This window comes from Macrobrachium rosenbergii, chromosome 12 (assembly GCF_040412425.1).
Source record: "Macrobrachium rosenbergii isolate ZJJX-2024 chromosome 12, ASM4041242v1, whole genome shotgun sequence".
Taxonomy (NCBI): Eukaryota; Metazoa; Arthropoda; class Malacostraca; order Decapoda; family Palaemonidae; genus Macrobrachium; species Macrobrachium rosenbergii.
This window is the reverse complement of record NC_089752.1, coordinates 82485106-82505105: the sequence shown is the minus strand read 5'-3', so window position 1 is coordinate 82505105 and position 20000 is coordinate 82485106. Positions and strand designations below refer to the sequence as shown.

The 20000-nt window shown below is 38.3% G+C and overlaps 1 protein-coding gene across 2 annotated transcripts in view; it reads right to left on the bottom strand.

Moving 5' to 3' along the window:
* LOC136843740 (uncharacterized) overlaps nt 1–20000 on the bottom strand; it is a 474729-nt gene that overhangs the window by 146502 nt on the left and 308227 nt on the right. The window contains exon 6 of one of the 2 annotated variants that reach the window (XM_067112393.1): nt 5566–5792. The exons of the other annotated variant lie outside the window; for it this stretch is intronic. Coding sequence (XP_066968494.1) covers nt 5784–5792 — 9 coding nt within the window. The 3' untranslated portion in view covers nt 5566–5783. The remainder of the gene's footprint in view (nt 1–5565; nt 5793–20000) is intronic. 2 annotated transcript variants of the gene reach the window in all.

Genomic DNA, 20000 nt, shown 5'->3' with positions numbered 1-20000 from the left:
GAGATCTGATAACATAGTGATGATTAGTATCTATTGGTAACGGCGCCTATGATGTATTTTGTGAACAGCAGCTGTAGATTGTGAAAGCTTTTGAAAGCTTGTGTAAGGTACAGTTATTTTACAAATTTAAAAGCCATGGTTTTTTATTTGATTTAGTGTGCCATTCAAAGTTAATTAATTTTTGTGTGTGTTTAAATTGATTTACTAAGTTGATGTTTAAATCAATTAATCTTTTGTAAGGGATTTATTACATTTTACAGTTTGAAATTTTGTGTGTATATTTTTGTTTTCAAAATATTTACTTGGTTTTCTTTCACATCTTAGTATTTCTTGATGGTCTAATTTTAGCTTGCTTAATTTTGTTTCACATATTAACATTTTGGTGATTTAATTCTGTTTCATAATTTGATTCAAGAATTAATTAAGTTTGTTTCCAAGTAATGGTAATTTTTCTTCAAATTAAAATTGAGAATTTTTATTTATTAATTTTGAATTAAAAATAAACTTTTTTATTTAGAGTTTTACAATAGCGTTTCATTTATTGGCGACCAGTGGTAGGAATTAACTTTGTGAATAAAGCAGGATGATAGATAGTTTTGTTGAAGTGACTCGAATTGAGGAGGAAAAGTCACAGTAATGGAGGGATGCCTTTTGTTCTACTTTAGTATATATTGATACCTCACAACTGTTTTGATAAACTTTAGTATATTTTGATACCTCACATGGTTGATAAACTTTTTAAAAGATCACCGTTGCCTTCAGAGTATTCAGTCATATGTTTTTTGTTATGAGGATTCAGGTATCTGGCTTTAAGTGAGGTAAGTTTTGAATCCCATGATTGATCAGTGTAATAACCAGGTACTTGGAACACTTCGTGACGTTATATATTTATAAATATATGCTATGTATGTATGTAGCAGGCAGGACTTATATATATATATATATATATATATATATATATATATATATATATATATATATATATATATATATATATATATGGTATATATATATATCTGATGAATCACTATATAGTGTACCAAAATAATAAGTAAAAAGCCACAGTTATGTATAGGAGCAAGGCTGTATTTATGAAAATACTAAAATGGATAAAAAGGGGAGCTTTCGACCGTTTGCACGACGGTCCTCTTCAGCCAACTGAATAAGTATACTTGTTTATCTTAAAATGTCAAATTGAAAAGAATTTTTGTGACAGTCCAGGTCCAGGAAAACATCTGATACTGAGTCTCCCTCATCTCTCCCCGCACAGGTTGTCGAAGTGGCAGTTGTCGCAGAAACAACAGGAGGTACCGATGCTGAAAGTCCGTTAACCACCACGAATCACCTAGTCACCAGTAATGAGCACCGTACGATGGAGCGACAGCCATTAAAAAGATCACAATGGTTGGCTCACAGACACGGGGAAGCAGCCATTACATAAATGCTATATTCACGCCGAAAGATTGTTCGATGTTTTCGTGGACTGTCACAGAAATTCTTTTCAATTTGTCTTTTTAAGATAAACGAGCATATTTATTCAGTTGGCTGAAGAGGACCGTCGTGCAAACGGTTGAAAACTCCCCTGTTTTATCCTTTTTGTATTTTGGAAAAATACAGTCTCTCATTTATATTATTGTGGCATTTTACTCATACACATATACACACATTACTGATTATCATTACACACACATATATATATATATATATATATATATATATATATATATATATATATATATATATATATATATATATATATGTATGTATGTATATGTGTGTGTGTATATATAATCATGAAGCTACAAATGTCGTTTAATATCAAGTTCACGCTACTTCGGGAATATCCCCGATGGGGAATGATCACCGAAGGGGAATTTATAAGTGATAAATGGATCGGTACTGCCGGGTCTCGATTGGGACCCGGCAGTACCGATCCATTTACCACTTATAAATTCCCCTTTGGCGATCATTCCCCATCGCGGATATTCCCGAAGAAGCGTGAATTTGATATTAAACGACATTTGTAACTTCATGATTGTATAGAAGTCACGGTGTGATAAAAACTCACGTATATATATATATATATATATATATATATATAGAGTAGAGTATATATATATATATATATATATATATATATATATATATATATATATTGAAATGTAGTCTTATGACTGAGATTATGAAAAATCCATCTTCATTTCCAAGCAAGAATAAACAAAAAAAAAAAGGAAGTAAAATCATTAGTCTCAGAAGGATTCTTTAAGCTCCCAGTCCTCATTAAAATCATAATGATGGCTCCATGTACAAATTACTTTCTTTGATGTTACAGATAAGACCGAACTATTTCAGAAAAAGGTGGCTAAAGAGATTCTTGTCGAATCCTCTTCCTGGTTCTTTGCTTGCGCTAAATCCATTCCTTTTATAATTTAAACCCTCGAGTACGAATTAGAAAATGAGTGGCTGCAAAAGATTTCTTACTTTGATTTGGCGAAAGTAAGGCGATAATATCTAGGAGGTTTAGATTTGCGTTTCCCAGCCTCTTTTTGCCCAGGCCTCGAGATAGATCTTCAGAAACACGCTTAAGACGCTTGCCCCACCAGTGGCGGAAAAAGAAGATTAACAATTATATTCTGTGTATGATTTTGCATCTTAAAGAGTAAGTACAAAAGAGTCTAACTAACATATCCATCAACTACGAAAGGATAAGGCTGGTGAATACGGTTTCATTCGGAAGTTTTATTTGGTAGAAACGGAAGTTTACTACTATGTACAAGATACTTGGTGTGGGTTATGAAATGGGATATAATGGTCCTAATATTCATAAAACTAGTTCTTGTAAGATTTAGTTGTAGGGAACCTTGTGTATATGGGCTAAAGCACACTGACTCTGAGTCCAATTCTGAATAAGTTTGGACTGGTTTTCCAGTTAAGAATGTGGTAGCAGCTAGTTTGATTTTCCTCTGGGGTCATCGATTATTAGAGGGAAATGCTTGTTTATGGAGTATATAACTACAGACACATATAACAATTAATATATTCATTTATATACATTCGTTCTTTTCAAATTCCATTTTGTTTCCATCTTGCTATAAAGAGGTGAATGAACCTGCAAAACATATTTTAACGCATGATTTAGTATTAAGGAAAGACTAAAATCCTAAAATAACTTTTTAATGAACATGGGAATTTTTCTATGACATTTATTAAGAAAAGAAAGGCAACTAAAACGTTATATTCGTAATCAAGAAAAATGCAATGCAAAAAAAGTGGATAAAATATTGATTATATTCCACTGAAGAAATGAAAGAGGCGAAGATGAAGAAAGCCATCTAATAATCATAAGAAAACACTTAATAAATATAACGTTTTGTCCTTGATGAAGGCGATGATCCAAAACGGCATGAATAGAGGAAAAACAACCCTCGACGCTGAAGCACTCAAAATGTAATACCTTTCCTTGTTCACAGAGCACCAGCAGCATCCAGCGACCTATTTTGCACCGGACACAGATCTGCATAAAGTATAATCTAGCCAAATTGAAATTCGACATCCATCTAGAATTTAATTTCACATCAGTATTGCGCAGCACATACAAACGAATCATTTCACGACGGGATGAATTTAATGAATAGAATTCAGGATTTCGTTTGTTTGATTAAAAGTTCCCCGGCAAAAATATCCACGGATGATTTTTTTTTTTTTTGTTTTCAAGCTGGCATTAATATTAATTTCACCGGAATGAGTTATCTAATTTGATAGTGCCTAAAAGTCATGTACTTTTAAAATGACTGAGTTGCAGGGAAGCGTAGCCCCGTGATAACCTCATGTGTCAACCCAAAAGGGCATTTCTTGCAATAGATATCCCTTTGACTATAACCGAAAACAAAGTATCTTCCTGTCAGCCCTTTAAAAGAAGTATTGCAAATCATAACTAGAGTTCTGGAAGTATTTTATACCATTTTTTTAGTGCTGTAAAAATGGACAATAGGATTTAAATTGGGCGTTTAAAACGACTGTAATATGTAGGCTTACTAGTTCAAATTAGTGCAATAATATCTATCCTACAAAATTGCTACAAAAAGCGTTGCAATATCAGTTCCTTAGGGACATTACTCAAATCAGTCTGCAGTCTCAACACGTCTAGACTCACAACGACTGTCAAGGTTAGGTTTAACGATTTCTTAGAAGCAGACGTCACTCAATCATTGGGGATTAAAATCATAGGTACAAGAAAACTCATTTATCACGCTGGAAAAAAATATTGATGATCCGGAAAAGTTGGAGTAAGTTGGTTGGCTTATTCGAAAAGTATAAATCACTGTCGTAAGTACTTGGATCAAACGTTTCCGCTTGAAATTGTATATTATAAATGCTCCACAGTACATAATATTACTAGTGAAGAAGAGTTATGACATAAAACTGAATACTCTCTCTTCATCATATTAGCAATTTCCAGGAGCAGTTTTCAAGTTAAAACTGCCTTGCCAAAAAGCTTTACTGCAACAGTGCATAGGTTTTAATAAGTAGGAGATTTCGTCCGACGTGGAATTACCGTTTACCTAAGTTTTAAAGCAGATGAGCTGATCTGGAACTAGCAAAGTCAGTGGAGAGGCTGGAAGCATAATATCCCTGAAGTCATTTGCAGGAATTTTAGTCACAATCTGTTTACAGCCTTCATCATTTTACCAGCAGTGACAGTTGGCTATTCGTATGATAGTCCCCATTCCACATGTTTCTAAATTCTAAGTCGATGTTAGTACACAGATAGATAGATAGATAGATAGATAGATAGATAGATAGATAGACACATTAAAAAAATGAACATTTTAAGAAAACGACCCCTAGATCATTTTTACCAAAGCCTGGCTCTCTCGTAAATGCAATATCAGTTAAGTACAAAAAATTCTGCAGCAAAGTCACTCTGACAGGAGAGATCGTTCACTGCCCACACTTTTTGAAATCCACTTGTTCAAGTGGACGCTGCGCAAACGAAGACAGATAACCCTTCATTGTCTTCCCAGATAAAAACAATATAGAGGAAAGTTCAGCTCCAGATGGAGGGCATCCGTTTAGATCAGAAGTTAGAAGCATGATATAACTAACAGCGTACCTTCACCCTTTCTGTCTGTCGGGTCTGTCTGTTCGTTTGTCTGTCACGTTAATTCGCTTTAGCTTTATGTTTTACCTGAGTTGCATTTCTGAAGAGTTGCTGTTTTGCCAGATACATTGACTGGAGGCAGCCTTAAATTGTATCAGAATTGTATTTTTGTAGAGAAAGAGACTGACCACCATGCACACAGACACACACACACAGAAAGAGAGAGAGAGAGAGAGAGAGAGAGAGAGAGAGAGAGAGAGAGAGAGAGAGAGAGAGAGAATTATCTTTTGTCTGCTTATGATGAAGTGTCTTTTTTGCATAGTTTTTCAACTTTGATAACCAACTTTTTTCTACATTTCGTCTACAGTAATATCTAATTTGCCATGGCATCGAGAGAGAGAGAGAGAGAGAGAGAGAGAGAGAGAGAGAGAGAGAGAGAGAGAGAGAGAGTATTTTTAGCTTGCCTATGATGAGGTATCTCTTGTATAGTTCTTCCAACTTTGATAATAAAAATTTTTTCTACGTGTCATTTACAGCAATATCTAATATGCTATGGCACCTCTGATAAGCAAGCGACAAACATCCTTCATTAACTGATTCGTAATGAACAATAAAATAAAAAGCACTGTATAATTTCCTCGATATCCAATAGAGCCCAGTGTACGACACCTCTTGTAGTCTGCTAATAATGCTACGATGTTTAATCGTTGTTTAAGGATTTTCTTGTGTACAGTTCAACACTACTGGACCTACATGAGTGTTTCCCTGCTTCTTTCCACTTTTGAAGCAAATGTTGGGCGCATAAAAACATAAATACACTTTCACAATCATTATGTTCTTTACAGCCTTGCATTATTGTGAATATACATCGCAATAAAGTAGAATGTAGGTTTTCAAAGCAATGACTGATAGTGAAATAAACCGTTGCTCTTTATTTTACGCCGCCTCAAAGATTCGTCAGAAAGCAGAGACATAACATTGCACTAAACCAGTTTCAGAACTTTCTTTTGTAAACGTATATTAACGAATACAGGGTTTTTTAACCCTTCGAATTTTTATAATTATTATTATTTTTTTTTTCTTTTGCCAGACAAAGTAGTATTAGCAGATCCCAAAAAAAATCACAATTTTTATGATCAGATAAAGTGGTACTAGCGGATGCCAAAAAAATCACAATTTTTATGATCAGATAAAGTGTTACTAGCGGATGCCAAAAAAAAAAAAACTTTTATGGCCAGATAAAGTGGCATCAGCTGATGCCAAAAAAAATCACAGCTTTCTTGGCCAGATAAATAGTATTAACGAATACCAAAAAAATCACAACTTTATGGTCAGATATAGTAGTATCAGCGGATGCCAAAAAAAATCACAACTTTATGGTCAGATAAAGTAGTATCAGCGGATGCCAAAAAATCACAACTTTTTGGGCCAGATAAAGTAGTATCAGCGGATGCCAAAAAAATCACAACTTTTTGGGCCCGATAAAGTAATATTAGCGGATGCCAAAAAAAAAATCAAAATGTTTTTGACCAGACGAAGTAATATTAACGGATGCCAAAAAATCACAACGTTTATGGTCAGATAAAGTAGTATCAGCGGATGCCAAAATAATCACAACAATCTGGGCCAGGTAAAGTAGTATTAGCGGATGCCAAAAAAAATCCAAATTTGGCCATACAAAGTAGTATTAACGGTTGCCAAAAAAATCACAACTTTTATGGTCAGATAAGGTAGTATCAGCGGATGCCCAAAAAAAAACTCTTTTGGCCAGATAAAGCAGTATTAGCGTATGCCAAAAAAAATCAAAATTTTTTGGGACCAGATAAAGTAGTATTAGCAGATACCTCCCGAAAAATCACACCTTTTTTGGACAAAGTAGTATTAGCGGATGCCAAAAAAGTAAAGAATCACAAATCTTATGCATTTTCAAGGTGATGTCCTCGGGGGTTAATTACTAATTACTCGACGATTCTTTTAATTTTCAAACCTCCAATTACAGCAACACTTTTCTACCTTGCGAAGATTTTACTTAAAAGTAATGATGAAATCAGAAGACGAAACATCTCACTGATCCCCTGTGAAATCATTTTTAAACGGGAGCAATGAACAATTAGTAAGGAGCAATGCACCCTTTTTTTTCAGTCCATCCGACATAAAAAATAAAATGAAATTGCTCGTCCCTCCGATTGATCATCAACCGAATCGTGATGAATTAAGACACGAGTGTTTGAATTCCTTTTTATTCTCTGGTCGTCGCCATAATATTTTAGTATTAATGAGCTCAACGGTTTGAGATTTCATCACCGGAGCTAATTAATTACACGGACGAGACTCCAGAGGTGAAGAGCGGAGGCAAATGAATTCAGCAGTCGTTCGTTCTCTGCCCTCGAATTTTGCAACGTGTCTGGGGAGAGAGAGAGAGAGAGAGAGAGAGAGAGAGAGAGAGAGAGAGAGAGAGAGAGAGAGAAGGGGGGAGAGGGAAGGGGGAGAGGGGAGGGGGAAGGGAGAGATTCTTTGATCTTCCAGATTTACGGATTATTGCATTATGAATGTAATTAAGGTCAGAATAAGCAGCGCACCCAGTGCCGCAGCTAATTTCTGCCTGCCTCCCTCCCTCTCTCTCTCTCTCTCTCTCTCTCTCTCTCTCTCTCTCTCTCGCAGTGATGAATCGCGGTTACGTTCATTGCTCTTGCTCATTGCGTTTATTAATGCAAGGGAGCGTTTGCTCGTCTTCCTCCCCACCCCATCTCTTCATTACGTCGGCTGCTGATGACGGTGATATAGGCACGAACAATTCAACGCGTTGTTACACACACACACACACACACACACACACACACACACACACACACACACACATATATATATATATACTGTATATATATATATATATATATATATATATATATATATATATATATATATATATATATATATATATATATATATATATAAAATTGCTTCCGTAATCACATACATACAGAACGATACGCACGGACCGAGCCCACACTGTAATTGCTTTCATGCTTTTATCTCTCGTAATCCATGCGTGCATTCATACATGACAAAGGCTACGCCATCGCAATTACAAATAGAAATTAAACGATCAATGCACAGGCTAGACGTGACTCCGCAACTGTCGGATAATGAAAGTGCAGGCGACATTGTGTGATTATTGCAAGCAAAAACGAAAATTAAGAATGGGAGGATGACATGACTGTGTCACAACGTCCAAATGGAAATTACTCTTAGAAGTCCAGGTTCCCGGGATAAAAAAAAACTCGGCCTCGATGTTCCACGATTATATTTTTGGAATGGTGTTTATTTCCAGTCTGGTGTGTTGGTATGGCTTTCCTTTTTTATGAGAGAGAGAGAGAGAGAGAGAGAGAGAGAGAGAGAGAGAGAGAGAGAGAGAGAGACAATTTGTAACTGACCGTACTGGCTGTCAGTGGAAACACCATCTCTCTCTCTCTCTCTCTCTCTCTCTCTCTCTCTCTCTCTCTCTCTCTCTCTCACTCGATATTAGACGTTCGTATTTCATGACATTCTCATTAAGAGAGAGAGAGTTGAAGGTTTAGCTCTGTTTATAATAAAAAAAAAATTTTGACAGTGAATAAAAATAAGTCTAATTGTTCACGATTTGGTACTGAAGTTTTACGAGGCGAAGATTCAAGTTTTTTCATAAACAAAAAATATCCTAAGAAAAGTCAATGTTTCCGAAACATGAGTGTATTGCACAACCTCTATTATGCATTTCATAATCTATATGGCCAACAGTCATTAACGATCAAGTATTACTTACTCTTATTTTTTGCTCTATATGAGAAAATATGAAAGACACTCCTGTGCTATTTAGTTAGTAAAAGTCCCTCGCTTGAAAATAGGAATGGGGTTATGGTGTAATATGTCTCTCTCCTTCATTTGGAAAGTGGGAATTAGCCTGCAAATTCCGCTGCATAAATTTTGGAATGGGATCCCCATTGCCTCGAAACTGGAATTCACGACCCAGCTGTAGAGGAAAGTAACATTTTCTTTTGATAGTCTGCCTATAACTTTTACGTACCTCTTTCAATGCAAAAAAAAAAATAATAATAATTATCCAAATGATTTAGGGGAAGTTATTTTCGAAAGTAAATTTATTTTGGAGCGCATTAAAGTCTAAGGAAAAAACTCAAGGAAACTTTGTAACCCCTTCAAAGGATTATGATTTGCACGTAAGTAAATAAAATGAACAATATAAGAAATAATGTTACAACTTATTTCATGGACGGAAAAATCAATTAGTCACAGTTTTATGAATGCAAAGAATACTGTCAAATTTTTTTCACTCTCCTCACACATTTCAAATCAGTTCTGAAAACTGTGATTGAGAAAAACATATAACTGATTTCAAGGACATGTGTGAGATCAGACGTTCTTTAATACATAAGTAAGACGCTGAAAAGTCGGAAGATAAAAATGGAAGAGTGCAAAAGATATTCTTCAGGAGAACACTTTCATTAAAGGAAAGAACATCAAGCAAAAGACATTCTTCAGAAAGGAACTGAAAGCTGTAACAATCCCTAAAAGATTTTGCCTAACTAGAAATGAATAAAACCAACTCATTATAAGGTTCATGATCGTACGATCAGCGCACGTCCCCAGCTTTCCAATGCCTCGTTTGAAAGCCAAGGGGGCGTTCAAGGCTATCCAGGCATGCAAGGGGAAGCAGGGCCAGAGGTTACTTCAGAGGTAGAGCAGCATCCAGACCTCCTCATGTGGGAAGGGAGGGCATGGAAGTTCCAGGAAAGCCATCTCCCCATCAATGAGACCCCTCAGGTAGGCGGGAGATTATATCTCTTCAGGGACCATTGGACCTTCAGCCCATGGGCCCAGAGCATAATCTCAAAGGTCTGGGATGGAGCTGGAGCAGAGGTCCTCCCCTGCCAGTCAGATTCCATCAACATCCATCCAAAGACTTACTGGACTTTGCAAAAGAACTTCTGCAAAAGAAGGCAATAAAGAAAGTCAGAGACATTTTGAAATTTCAAGGCCGTCTGTTCAGTGTTCCAAAAGAAAGACTCAGACAATCAAAGAGTAATTCTGGACCTGTCTCGTCTCAATTCTATACATTCAATGCGACAAGTTTTGCATGCTTACAATCTTAAGGTGCGGACCCTACTTCCCCGTGGAGCCGTCACCCACCTCTATAGATCTTTCAGACGCTTATTATCACGTTCCCAGTTGCGAGAAACTTCTCTCCTTACCTGGGGTTCAGACTGGAAAACAAGCATACTCGTTCAGAGTCATGCCATTCGGTCTCAACATAGCGCCCAGAATTTTCACAAACTGGCAGAGACAGTAGTTCAAAAGCTACGGGCCCAAGGGATTATGCTGGCTGCATATCCTGGACGATTGGATAATTTGGGCATCCAACGTCAAGGAATGTCGAAAAGCAACAGCCATAGTAATCAACTGGTTTTCTGGAATACCTGGGTTTCCAAATAAACAGGAAGAAATCCCATCTAGTTCCGGAGGCTCAATTTCAATGGTTGGGAATCCAGTGGGACCTAAACACACACAAACTGTCTTCCCATGCCAAACAAAAGGAAGGAAATAGCCAAAGCAACCAGACAGTTCCTCAAAAACAAAAGAGCCTCTTGTACCCCAGGAAAGAGTCTTAGGCTCTCTTCAGTTTGCTTCAGTAACAGACTTGCTGCTAAAAACCAGACTGAAGGATATAAACAGGGTATGGCAGAAACAGGCCAACAGCAGAAAACAGAGACAAGCTGTCTCTGATTCCGCCAGATATTGAGGAAGAGACTTCGCCATGGTGGACAGTCAAGAGTTTATCAAGGTCAGTGCCACTTCAATTTCCCCCTCCATCACTAGTGATCCATACGGATGCTTCCCTAAGCGGATGGGGAGGATACTCCCAACACAAGAAAGTTCAGGAACATGGTCCACAGTGTTCCGCCAGTTCCATATCAATGTTCTAGAAGCAATGGCAGTCTTTCTAACACTAAAGAAAACTGCGTCCAGCCAGACAGATTCACATCAGACTGGTGCTGGACAGTGCAGTAGTGGTGCATTGCCTGAACAGGAGGCTCAAGTCGAGCCATATCAATCAAGTAATGATCGCAATTTTCTCTCTGGCAAACAAACATCTTTGGCACCTGTCAGCTACCCATCTGGCAGGTGTTCGGAATGTCATTGCAGATTCTGTCCAGGACAACCCGCTGGAGTCAGAATGGTCCTTGGACAAAGTCATTCGAATGGATTTGTCTTCAGGTCCCGGGTCTCAGGTAGACCTGTTTGCAACAGAATGCAACCACAAACTTCCCTGTTATGTTGCTCCCAATTTAGATCCTCTAGCTCATTCCACAGATGCAATGTCAATCGACTGGAACAGATGGCAAAGGATCTATCTGTTTCCCCCAATAAACTTGTTGATGAAGGTCCTTCACAAACTCAGATCATTCAAAGGTCAAGTGGCTCTGGTGGCACCCAACTGGCCGAAGAGCAACTGGTTTCCTTTTCTTCTAGAGTTGAAGCTCCGGCACAAACAGATCCCCAATCCAAGGTTGACACAAATAGTGCAAACTCAGACTGTGTCAGCTTCCTCAAGAATTCTGAATGCCCTAGCTTTATGGACTTCATGAAATTTGCAGCTCAAAAGACGCTTAACATTGACCCTCTTAATACACTGTTCATAGAATCAGATAAAGAGGAATCTACTCTCAGACAGTATGACTCAGCAGTTAAAAATTAGCATTATTTCTGAGGAATCTGAAGCTCATGAAAATGACCACGAACCTAGCGATCTCTTTCTTCAGATCATTATTTGAGAAAGGTTGGCCACTAGTACTATTACTACAACAAAATCTGCGTTGAAAAAATATTTTTACATGGCTTTAATATTAAAGTCTTACAGACTCATATTTTTTGTCAATTCCTAAAAGATGACTGTCATTTAGACCAGCAACCCGTCCACACACGGTTTCCTGGTACTTAAATGACGCTTAAAATTGGCATCAGACACGGATAACATGTTCATACCTGAGTCTGTTAAGGAAAACATTATTCCTAGTAAGTCTAGCCTCAGGAGCTAGAATTTCTGAACTGTCTGCTCATTCTAGAGAGCCGAATCATGTTGATTTCCTCCCGTCAGGAGAAGTTCTGTTGTCTCCGGACCTCAGTTTTCTAGCAAAGAATGAGGATCCACAAAATAGGTGGTCTCCTTGGAAGATTATTCCTTCCACAGGATCTGTCTTTATGTCCAGTCAATACTTTAAAAGCTTATTTAAATAGAACTTCTAAGAGAACTTCAGGCCCTCTTTTGTTAGGGAAAATGGAGGTACTATTTCCTTAAAAGCCATCAGGCAACAAATTCTTTATTTTATTAAACAGGCAAACCCAGTTCAGTACCTCAAAGGTACATGATATTCGAGAGGTGGCCACCTCAGCTAACTATTTCCATAATATGAATTTTGATGACCTTAAAAATATACAGGCTGGAAATCACTTTTCAGTATTTAAACGCCACTATCTTAAGTCCCTAGAGGCTCTTAAATATTCCACAGGAGCTGCAGGAAGTATTGTTCCTCCTGGTCCAGCTCAAGACTAGTTTATGTATCCTCTTTATCCTTTTGGTTTGTAATCCTCGTTTACCTGTTGGTATATTCTCTAGCCTTCCTGCCTCGACAGGTTGTTTGCCCTGCTTCTAGCCTTTAGGTCAGGTCTGCTTCACAGCCTGACTCCTGCCCGGAGATCCGCACCGGATAAATATCATGTTTTCATTCATAACTTGTGTAGCCTTAAGTGTCTTGGTTTCATTATTTATAATTTTTAGACTGTGTGCCTCATAGTTTTGATTATGTTGTTGAACTTATAATTTGGGAGTATTAAAACACAGTTAAAATTTTTCTCTTAGTTTTATTTAGCTCCATTAAGGTAATCTTTGGAGGCCACAAGCTCTTGTATGGCTGATTCTCTGTTACTATTTCACTGGGTGACACAGGTCGAGCCCAGAAAAGGATTTTGACAAAGGAAAAATCTATTTCTGGGGAAGACCTGTTAGTCATGAAAAAGAATCCTGCATTTCCTTTCCCACCCGAAAAATTATACCAGGCTTGGTGGGTGCTAATATTGGGATGAAGATGGCGGTCACATGGGGAGACCTAGTGGGTGAGCGGGAGGCAATCCTTAGTCTGACACACCCAAATTTGGGACTTTGAGAATAGAGAGAATCTATAGGATGAAGACCTGTGATAGTGGCTTCCACTCACCCTTAGTGCATACCGACACCATTATGGTGCTCAATCCAGGGTAGTAACCCTGGCATTATGGATAGCTTTTTCTCTGGTATATTTAGCAATAGTTATACCTAGAAATGTGTGCTATTGGAACCATTTCACTGGGTGACACAGGTCTTCCCAAGAAATAGATTTTCCTTTGTCAAAATCCCTTATATATATATATATATATATATATATATATATATATATATATATATATATATATATATATATATATATATATATATATATATATATATATATATATATATATATAATAGATTTTTCCTTTGTCAAAATCCCTATATATATATATATATATATATACTGATATATATATATATATATATATATATATATATATATATATATATATATATATATATATATATAATATATATAATATACATATGTATTATATAAATATATACTGTATATATCTATAAGTATATATACCGGGTGTTTCGAAATTAGAGCCCACCCCCCTTCACAGAACAAATGGAAAGTTATGAAGTTTTCTGCTAAAGCCTATCTCTAAGTACATTATTTTAAGTTTCTGTTAGGCTATTTTTCATTTTACATTTCTTGTATTTTCAGACTGAGTGATGGAGTTAGATACAGCCATGGCTAACAACTCGGAGGAAATCAGGTGGATTGACCGAATCCTGGCTATAACCTTCAGAGAGGCCAGGGATGCTGGGACATCCTTCATTTCATGTTCCTGGATAGCTAAATACATTAAAAGAGATGAATCCTTTGTTAACAGAAACTGGAACAAAAATCCATATGACTGTCATTGTGAAGGGTGAGAATCTTGGAAGGCCTGAAGTCCTTTCTCAGGAGTCAAAAGACATCATAGCTGAGGCAGTGGGTAGACCAAGAAAGTCTTTACATATATTGGTGCTTGAACTAGAAACAAAAGGGAAAAGAAGTTATAGTGCTGTATATCGTGAGTTGAAAAAATCTGGTATCAAGTCATTTCATGTTATCAGCAAGCCCAACATCACTCAGCAACAGAGAGAAGACTGTGCATGGTTTTGTGGTTCATTTCTTAAAGATTGGGATGACTTTGACTTTCTCCATGTTGCAGGAAGCGCATCAGATGGATGATATCAGCGATGACGCGCCCATCGCCTTGATTGTGAAATTTCCTGAATGTTTGGGAATTTTCTCTGTTTCACAGCCAAGCGGTTAATGTGGATCATCAAAGAAAAGGACAGTCATGGAATGGCGATACTTCAGAGAAACTGTGCTTACTGCAAAAGTATTTCCTTTCCTCAAAGATCCTAAAACTGTGTTATCTGTTGAAGAAGTCACATTTTTGCATGATAAGGCACCATGTTTCAAAAAGACACAGGAGCTGCTTGAAACAGTGGTATCGATTTCTTCGTCAAGGGAATTTCTAAGCTCCCTCTGCTGAGTTCCCAGCCACCCTTCTGTGACGTCTTCAAGCCCGAGGTTATCATGCCACTATTTAAGTATTAAGATTGCTCTACCTTGCAACCTGTTCCCCCTATCTATAATTAATTAGATTTATTTTGTTTAATGTTACGTTGAGTGGGAGCTAAGGGTAAACAACATTTTGTTCTTTGTAAATAGGATTGTGAATAAATGATTGTAGTGTTGTGAGAGTTTCTTTTTATATTCATTTCCCATATTTCAATTGCTGGTGGTGAAACATTATGGTTTAGAGTTTGAAAGAATCTGAAATGACTCTTTGCATCATGACATAGAGCCTATGGGGTCAGGATTAACCTTACCACCTACTGACATGCAGTGCAGATGAATTTGTTCAAGCTCATGGCAGTAATGTTTTAAGAACACTGTCTCTGATGCCCACCCTGTACTTATGGAGACTTCTTCAAAAGAGATATTTCTGATGAAGGCCAACAACATGCTTACTTTCCTAATGTCATGTGACCTAGGAAAAAGTGTGGGTTTGTTTTTTTAATGAGGGACACTAAAATAATTCTTGGCCCTTGTAGAGAGAGTGGTTTATGTGTGCTAGGGTGTAGGAAAATCGGTCCTTCTGGGATGTTTGCCGTGACCTCTAGGTAAACCTTAAGTGGGCATAATGTTTTGTCTACTAAACTGAGTTTTCTTATAAGAATAGATTTCCTTCTTAAAGGATCCTCATTCTTGGCCAGGAATGATGGTCCTGGGGACAATAATAATTGATTATCAGCAGTTTGTGTGATATATCGTCCCCCCTGTCTAAGAGAGCCCAGTTCACTAATACGGGCTACTGATGCTAATGCAATCAGGAAGATCACCTTTTGTAGCTTGTGAGCTGCAGTTGTACTGGGTCCGCTCTGGGGTTGATAGAAGTCCAAGTACCTTGTTCAGGGACCATGTAATTGGGAGTCTTCCGGGAGCATGTCTTGGTAGAGCAAAATAATGCAAAAGGGAAGTAACAACTTATATCCTGGTGTCAATTCTGAATCCATAAAGCAAGGGTTCTGTTAATGCTACCTTGTATGCTATGATTGTTGTAACCGCAAGGCATTTTGTCTTCAAAAAGATATATCAGAAAATTTAAAAATGTTTCTATAGAAATTTCAACTGCACTCTCAGTATAGATATAATCCAACCACATCTTCCATATGGACTGTCACTGTCGGAAAGATGACATCCGTAATTTTTGCACTAGGTACCTAGCAATGTTGGGTGGTCAGTTTTCACGGTAGATAATGTTTTAAAAATCCATACATAAATGTCTCGGCTCAGAAAGGAGGATATGTAAACAGTTTTCCCTCCTACTTTCAGGGATAGAACAGAGGACAACAGTGAAATTGATCTTTTTGCCAATTGTTGAAGATGATAGGAACCAATGCCTGTTTGGCCAATTTGGGGCTATTAAGTAAGCTGTTCCTTTGAAGTTTAGGAGTTTGCTCAAAACCTTTGAAATCTGGGACAGTGGAGGAAAAAGATATATCGTCCTCCACTTGTTCCAGTCTTGTAGGAAAGCATCTCTTACTACTGCTTGATTGTCCAAGTTCAGAGATACATATACTGAGAGTTTGTGATTCTCATATGTGGCTGAACAGGTCCACTTCCGGTTGTGGAAGCATGTTGGCTATTGTTTGAAAAGAGTGGTTGTCAACATCCACTCTGTTGAGGCTGTCGTTTTCCTTGATAGAGAGTCTGCTATTAGGCTGAGAGATCCTGTGAGGTGAATTGCAGACAGGTGCCACTTCTTTACTTGTGCCATCCGAAGGCTGGCTAGCATTACCATGTTGGGAGGAGGTGAACGTGATCCCAACCTCTTGATGTAGGACACTGCAGTTGTGTTGTCTAGAACCAACAGAATATGTATCTCTTTTGGAGGTTTGAGCTTTCTGAGAGAAAAAAAGACAGTCATCAGTTCCAGGAAATTCATATGACACTTCCTCAGAGTAGCTGACCACCTCTCGGCCACCTGACGATCCTCCCAATGTTCTCCCCAACCTGTCAACGAGGCATCTGTGTATATTGTCACTCTTACAGATGGAGGAGTCAGGGCGACCTGTTTCGCCAGAGATCCCTTCCGGTTCCAAGGCTGAAGTATCTCCCTGACTTTTGGATTCTTTTGGTGAGATTGGTCTCGCATCTTTTTTCTTGCATGCGATAGCAAAAATTTGATCACCTTTTTAATTGCAATCTGAGTATTGGATCTATTACTGATGCAAAATGCAGTACACCCATCATGCCTTCTAATTGCCATCTGGAAACTCTGGGCTGCTCTAGGAACCTTTTGTTCTGAGTTTTGATGGGGAGAGACAACAGGCCCTGAAGAGTATCCCAACACAGTCCGAACCACTGAAAGCATCTGCTGGGCGTGAAATGGGATTTTTACCAATTAATTAAAAAACCTCTTGACTGGAGTTTGTTGCCCACTGGTCTTAGGTTTTTCAAGCATTCTTTTCTTGTGGCCCCCCAGATTAACCAGTCATCTAGGTAAGCTATCAGTTGCATTCCTTCTTTCCTGAGTTCCTGGACAACTACTGTTGCTAATTTTGTAAAAATTCTTGGGGCAATGTTTAGTCCAACAGGCATATCTTCAAGCCTGTATGCCTCTTTCCCTATCCAGAACACTAGGAAGGGGCAAAAGGGACGAGCCAGTGTGAATCTTTCAGATCTATAGAACCTGTCCAATTCCCTTTTGGAATGACTGAACATACTTGGGCAACGGTAGTCATCAGAAACTTTTGGCAAACAATGTACCTGTTCAATGTTGATAGGTCGAGTATCCCTCTTTGTTCAGAGGAATCCTTTTTGGGAACACTGAAGAGACATGCTTGGTGGCGAAAATACGCATGTTTCTCTATGGCACCTTTTAATAGGGACTTCGCACGTAATCTTTCCAGAGAGGGGTTTGATGCTTGAAAGAACCCCTTTAGAGACAGGGGAAGATGAGACCATTTCCACCCCAGCCCATTGAGAACAATGCTGTGTCCCCAAGGAGAAGACTTCCATTCCCTGTAGTGTCTTTGGAGCTGACCCCCAACCTAACAATTCCTATTGGTATCTCCCTCTTCCTCTGCCTTTTCCCTTGATAGGCGTTCAGGGCGTTCTTTTCCTTTTCCTTTGTAAGATGGTTTTTGACCTTACAAAAAGGATGTCCTGCTGATGTGGCTATTGCTGTCCTTTTGAAGGGGGTAGTCCATTCTGACTACCTACCTGTTTATGAGGAAAAGTTTTGGAGGTGACTGGAGGCTTATAGGATTTTTGATCAAAGCAAGCCTTTTTTGGATTGGGTAAAGGAAATTTCGGATTTTTTGTTTCCTGAATTCTCCTTTTCCAAGACGAGCATACACTATACTATTGTGTTGTCGTGCTGGCTCGCTGACTTGAGTTACAACAGAATCCTCAAATAGGTCCCTACAGAAGGGGTTAGACTGTAATAAAGCAGCCACATTAGGAAGTGACTTGTTGGAGCTTTCCAATGTTTCAATTAGCTTTTACACCAGTCTAAAAGTCATAGAGTGCTTCCATAGGGTTCTCATAAGACTTTTAGCCACAACAGCAAAAGTGTCCTGGAATCCTCTTGAAGCCTTTTGGTGGCAACTTCAGCAAGGTGGAAGAGGTTAAGATACTAAGATGAAGAGTCCTAGCATGGAATTCTGACGAAGCTGTCTCATCTGAGATTCTTCTCATATGGGTCCCTAATTGCGAAGTAGCAACATCCAAGGGGAGCTTTTTCCTTTCAAAAGGGAGCTGAAGTGTTGCCCACTCCTTGGTGGAATTTTTCAAACCATGAGGACTGTGGCGAATGGTTTTTGTTCTGCCATTGACTCCCGTTTTCTAGTTACTACATAATTCTGAAAGTTTGCCTTCGCATGGTTAATTATTTTAAAGGTAAATGGTTAATTATTTTAAAGGTAAAGGGGCAAAAGGCCTGAGGTACTTGGTGAACAAGTTGGGTTTTATTCATAATGGGAGTACAGATCCACTTACCGCTGATCTGGTAAAGGGCATCATTTATAGCTTTTAATGCTGTATTCCCACATACGAGAACTGTTTCCTTTGAGGTTTCTCCATGTCTGGCAAAGGTGATGTCAGGTACCATTCTGTATTAGAGAATGCTTCCCTGTCTCTAAACTCCACATGTACAACTTTGATCATGGTTTTTCTCTCATTAATTAGATACTTGCCAACAGGATTATCAGTATCACCAAGGGAGAATGTTGGAGCCCCTGTTATTTCTGACTTGAAGCTTTATAATCCAAACTGGCCGTTTTGTTGGCTCTAGTTGGAATTCTAACCTTGGATCTTGTTTGGTCAGAGTTTGTTTCCAATCTCCCTTTTTGACTGCAGGATGCAGTACTTTCACACTTTGGAGTGTACATCACTAACTTGATTTCTTTAATTTCCTGTTTTGAATTGTGCAATATGTCCATTATATATTGCCGTTCTGTAGCAAGGGCATCTTTGATATTACTCATAATTTCCTTACAGAGCTAATCAAATGCTGCAAACTGTGTATCCCTTTTGGGAAATCTTGCATAATCTGACTGAGCATCCACAGCTGAACTGTGACTGCCTGTTACCCAGGGGACAGAGGTCCTAGGTGAGTTACTATACCCCTCTGAAAATATAGTAATTTCAATTGGGGTTAATTGAATACTTGTCCCTTTAGGGGGAAGGATCATGATAAGCTTCTGACAGCTGCATGGGGGATTGAATTCCTTCTGGAAAGTTTCTCCCATGAAGGTTGCTGAAGGTTGTGTCCCTGATCCTTCCGAGTTCAGCAAGGTCATTTCGGTAGCAATGTCAACTTCATCTGTATGATAATCACCTCCATGAGAACTTCTCTATTTCCTCCACAGGGTTGACCTGGGAGGTATTGGGGACTGATGTTACTGGGTTTTGGCCCAATTATAGATCTTCTGAGAAGGGGTTAAATATCTACTGTCGGAGTTCTGCCGGAAAGATATAATCTCCCCCTTCCTCAACCTTAAGACCCACCGTGACAGCTTGAAACGAGCTGTTTCATCCTTAAAACTTGCTTCTGAGAGCACACTGCAAATTTTGCACATATCTGGCAGCCAAGCAAATGTGTCCTGTTTTTTGCAAGGACTATGCTCATGGCAGGTGGAATGGGCCGTACCCACTAGCAAAAAGTAAACCGAGCAATTTTCTAC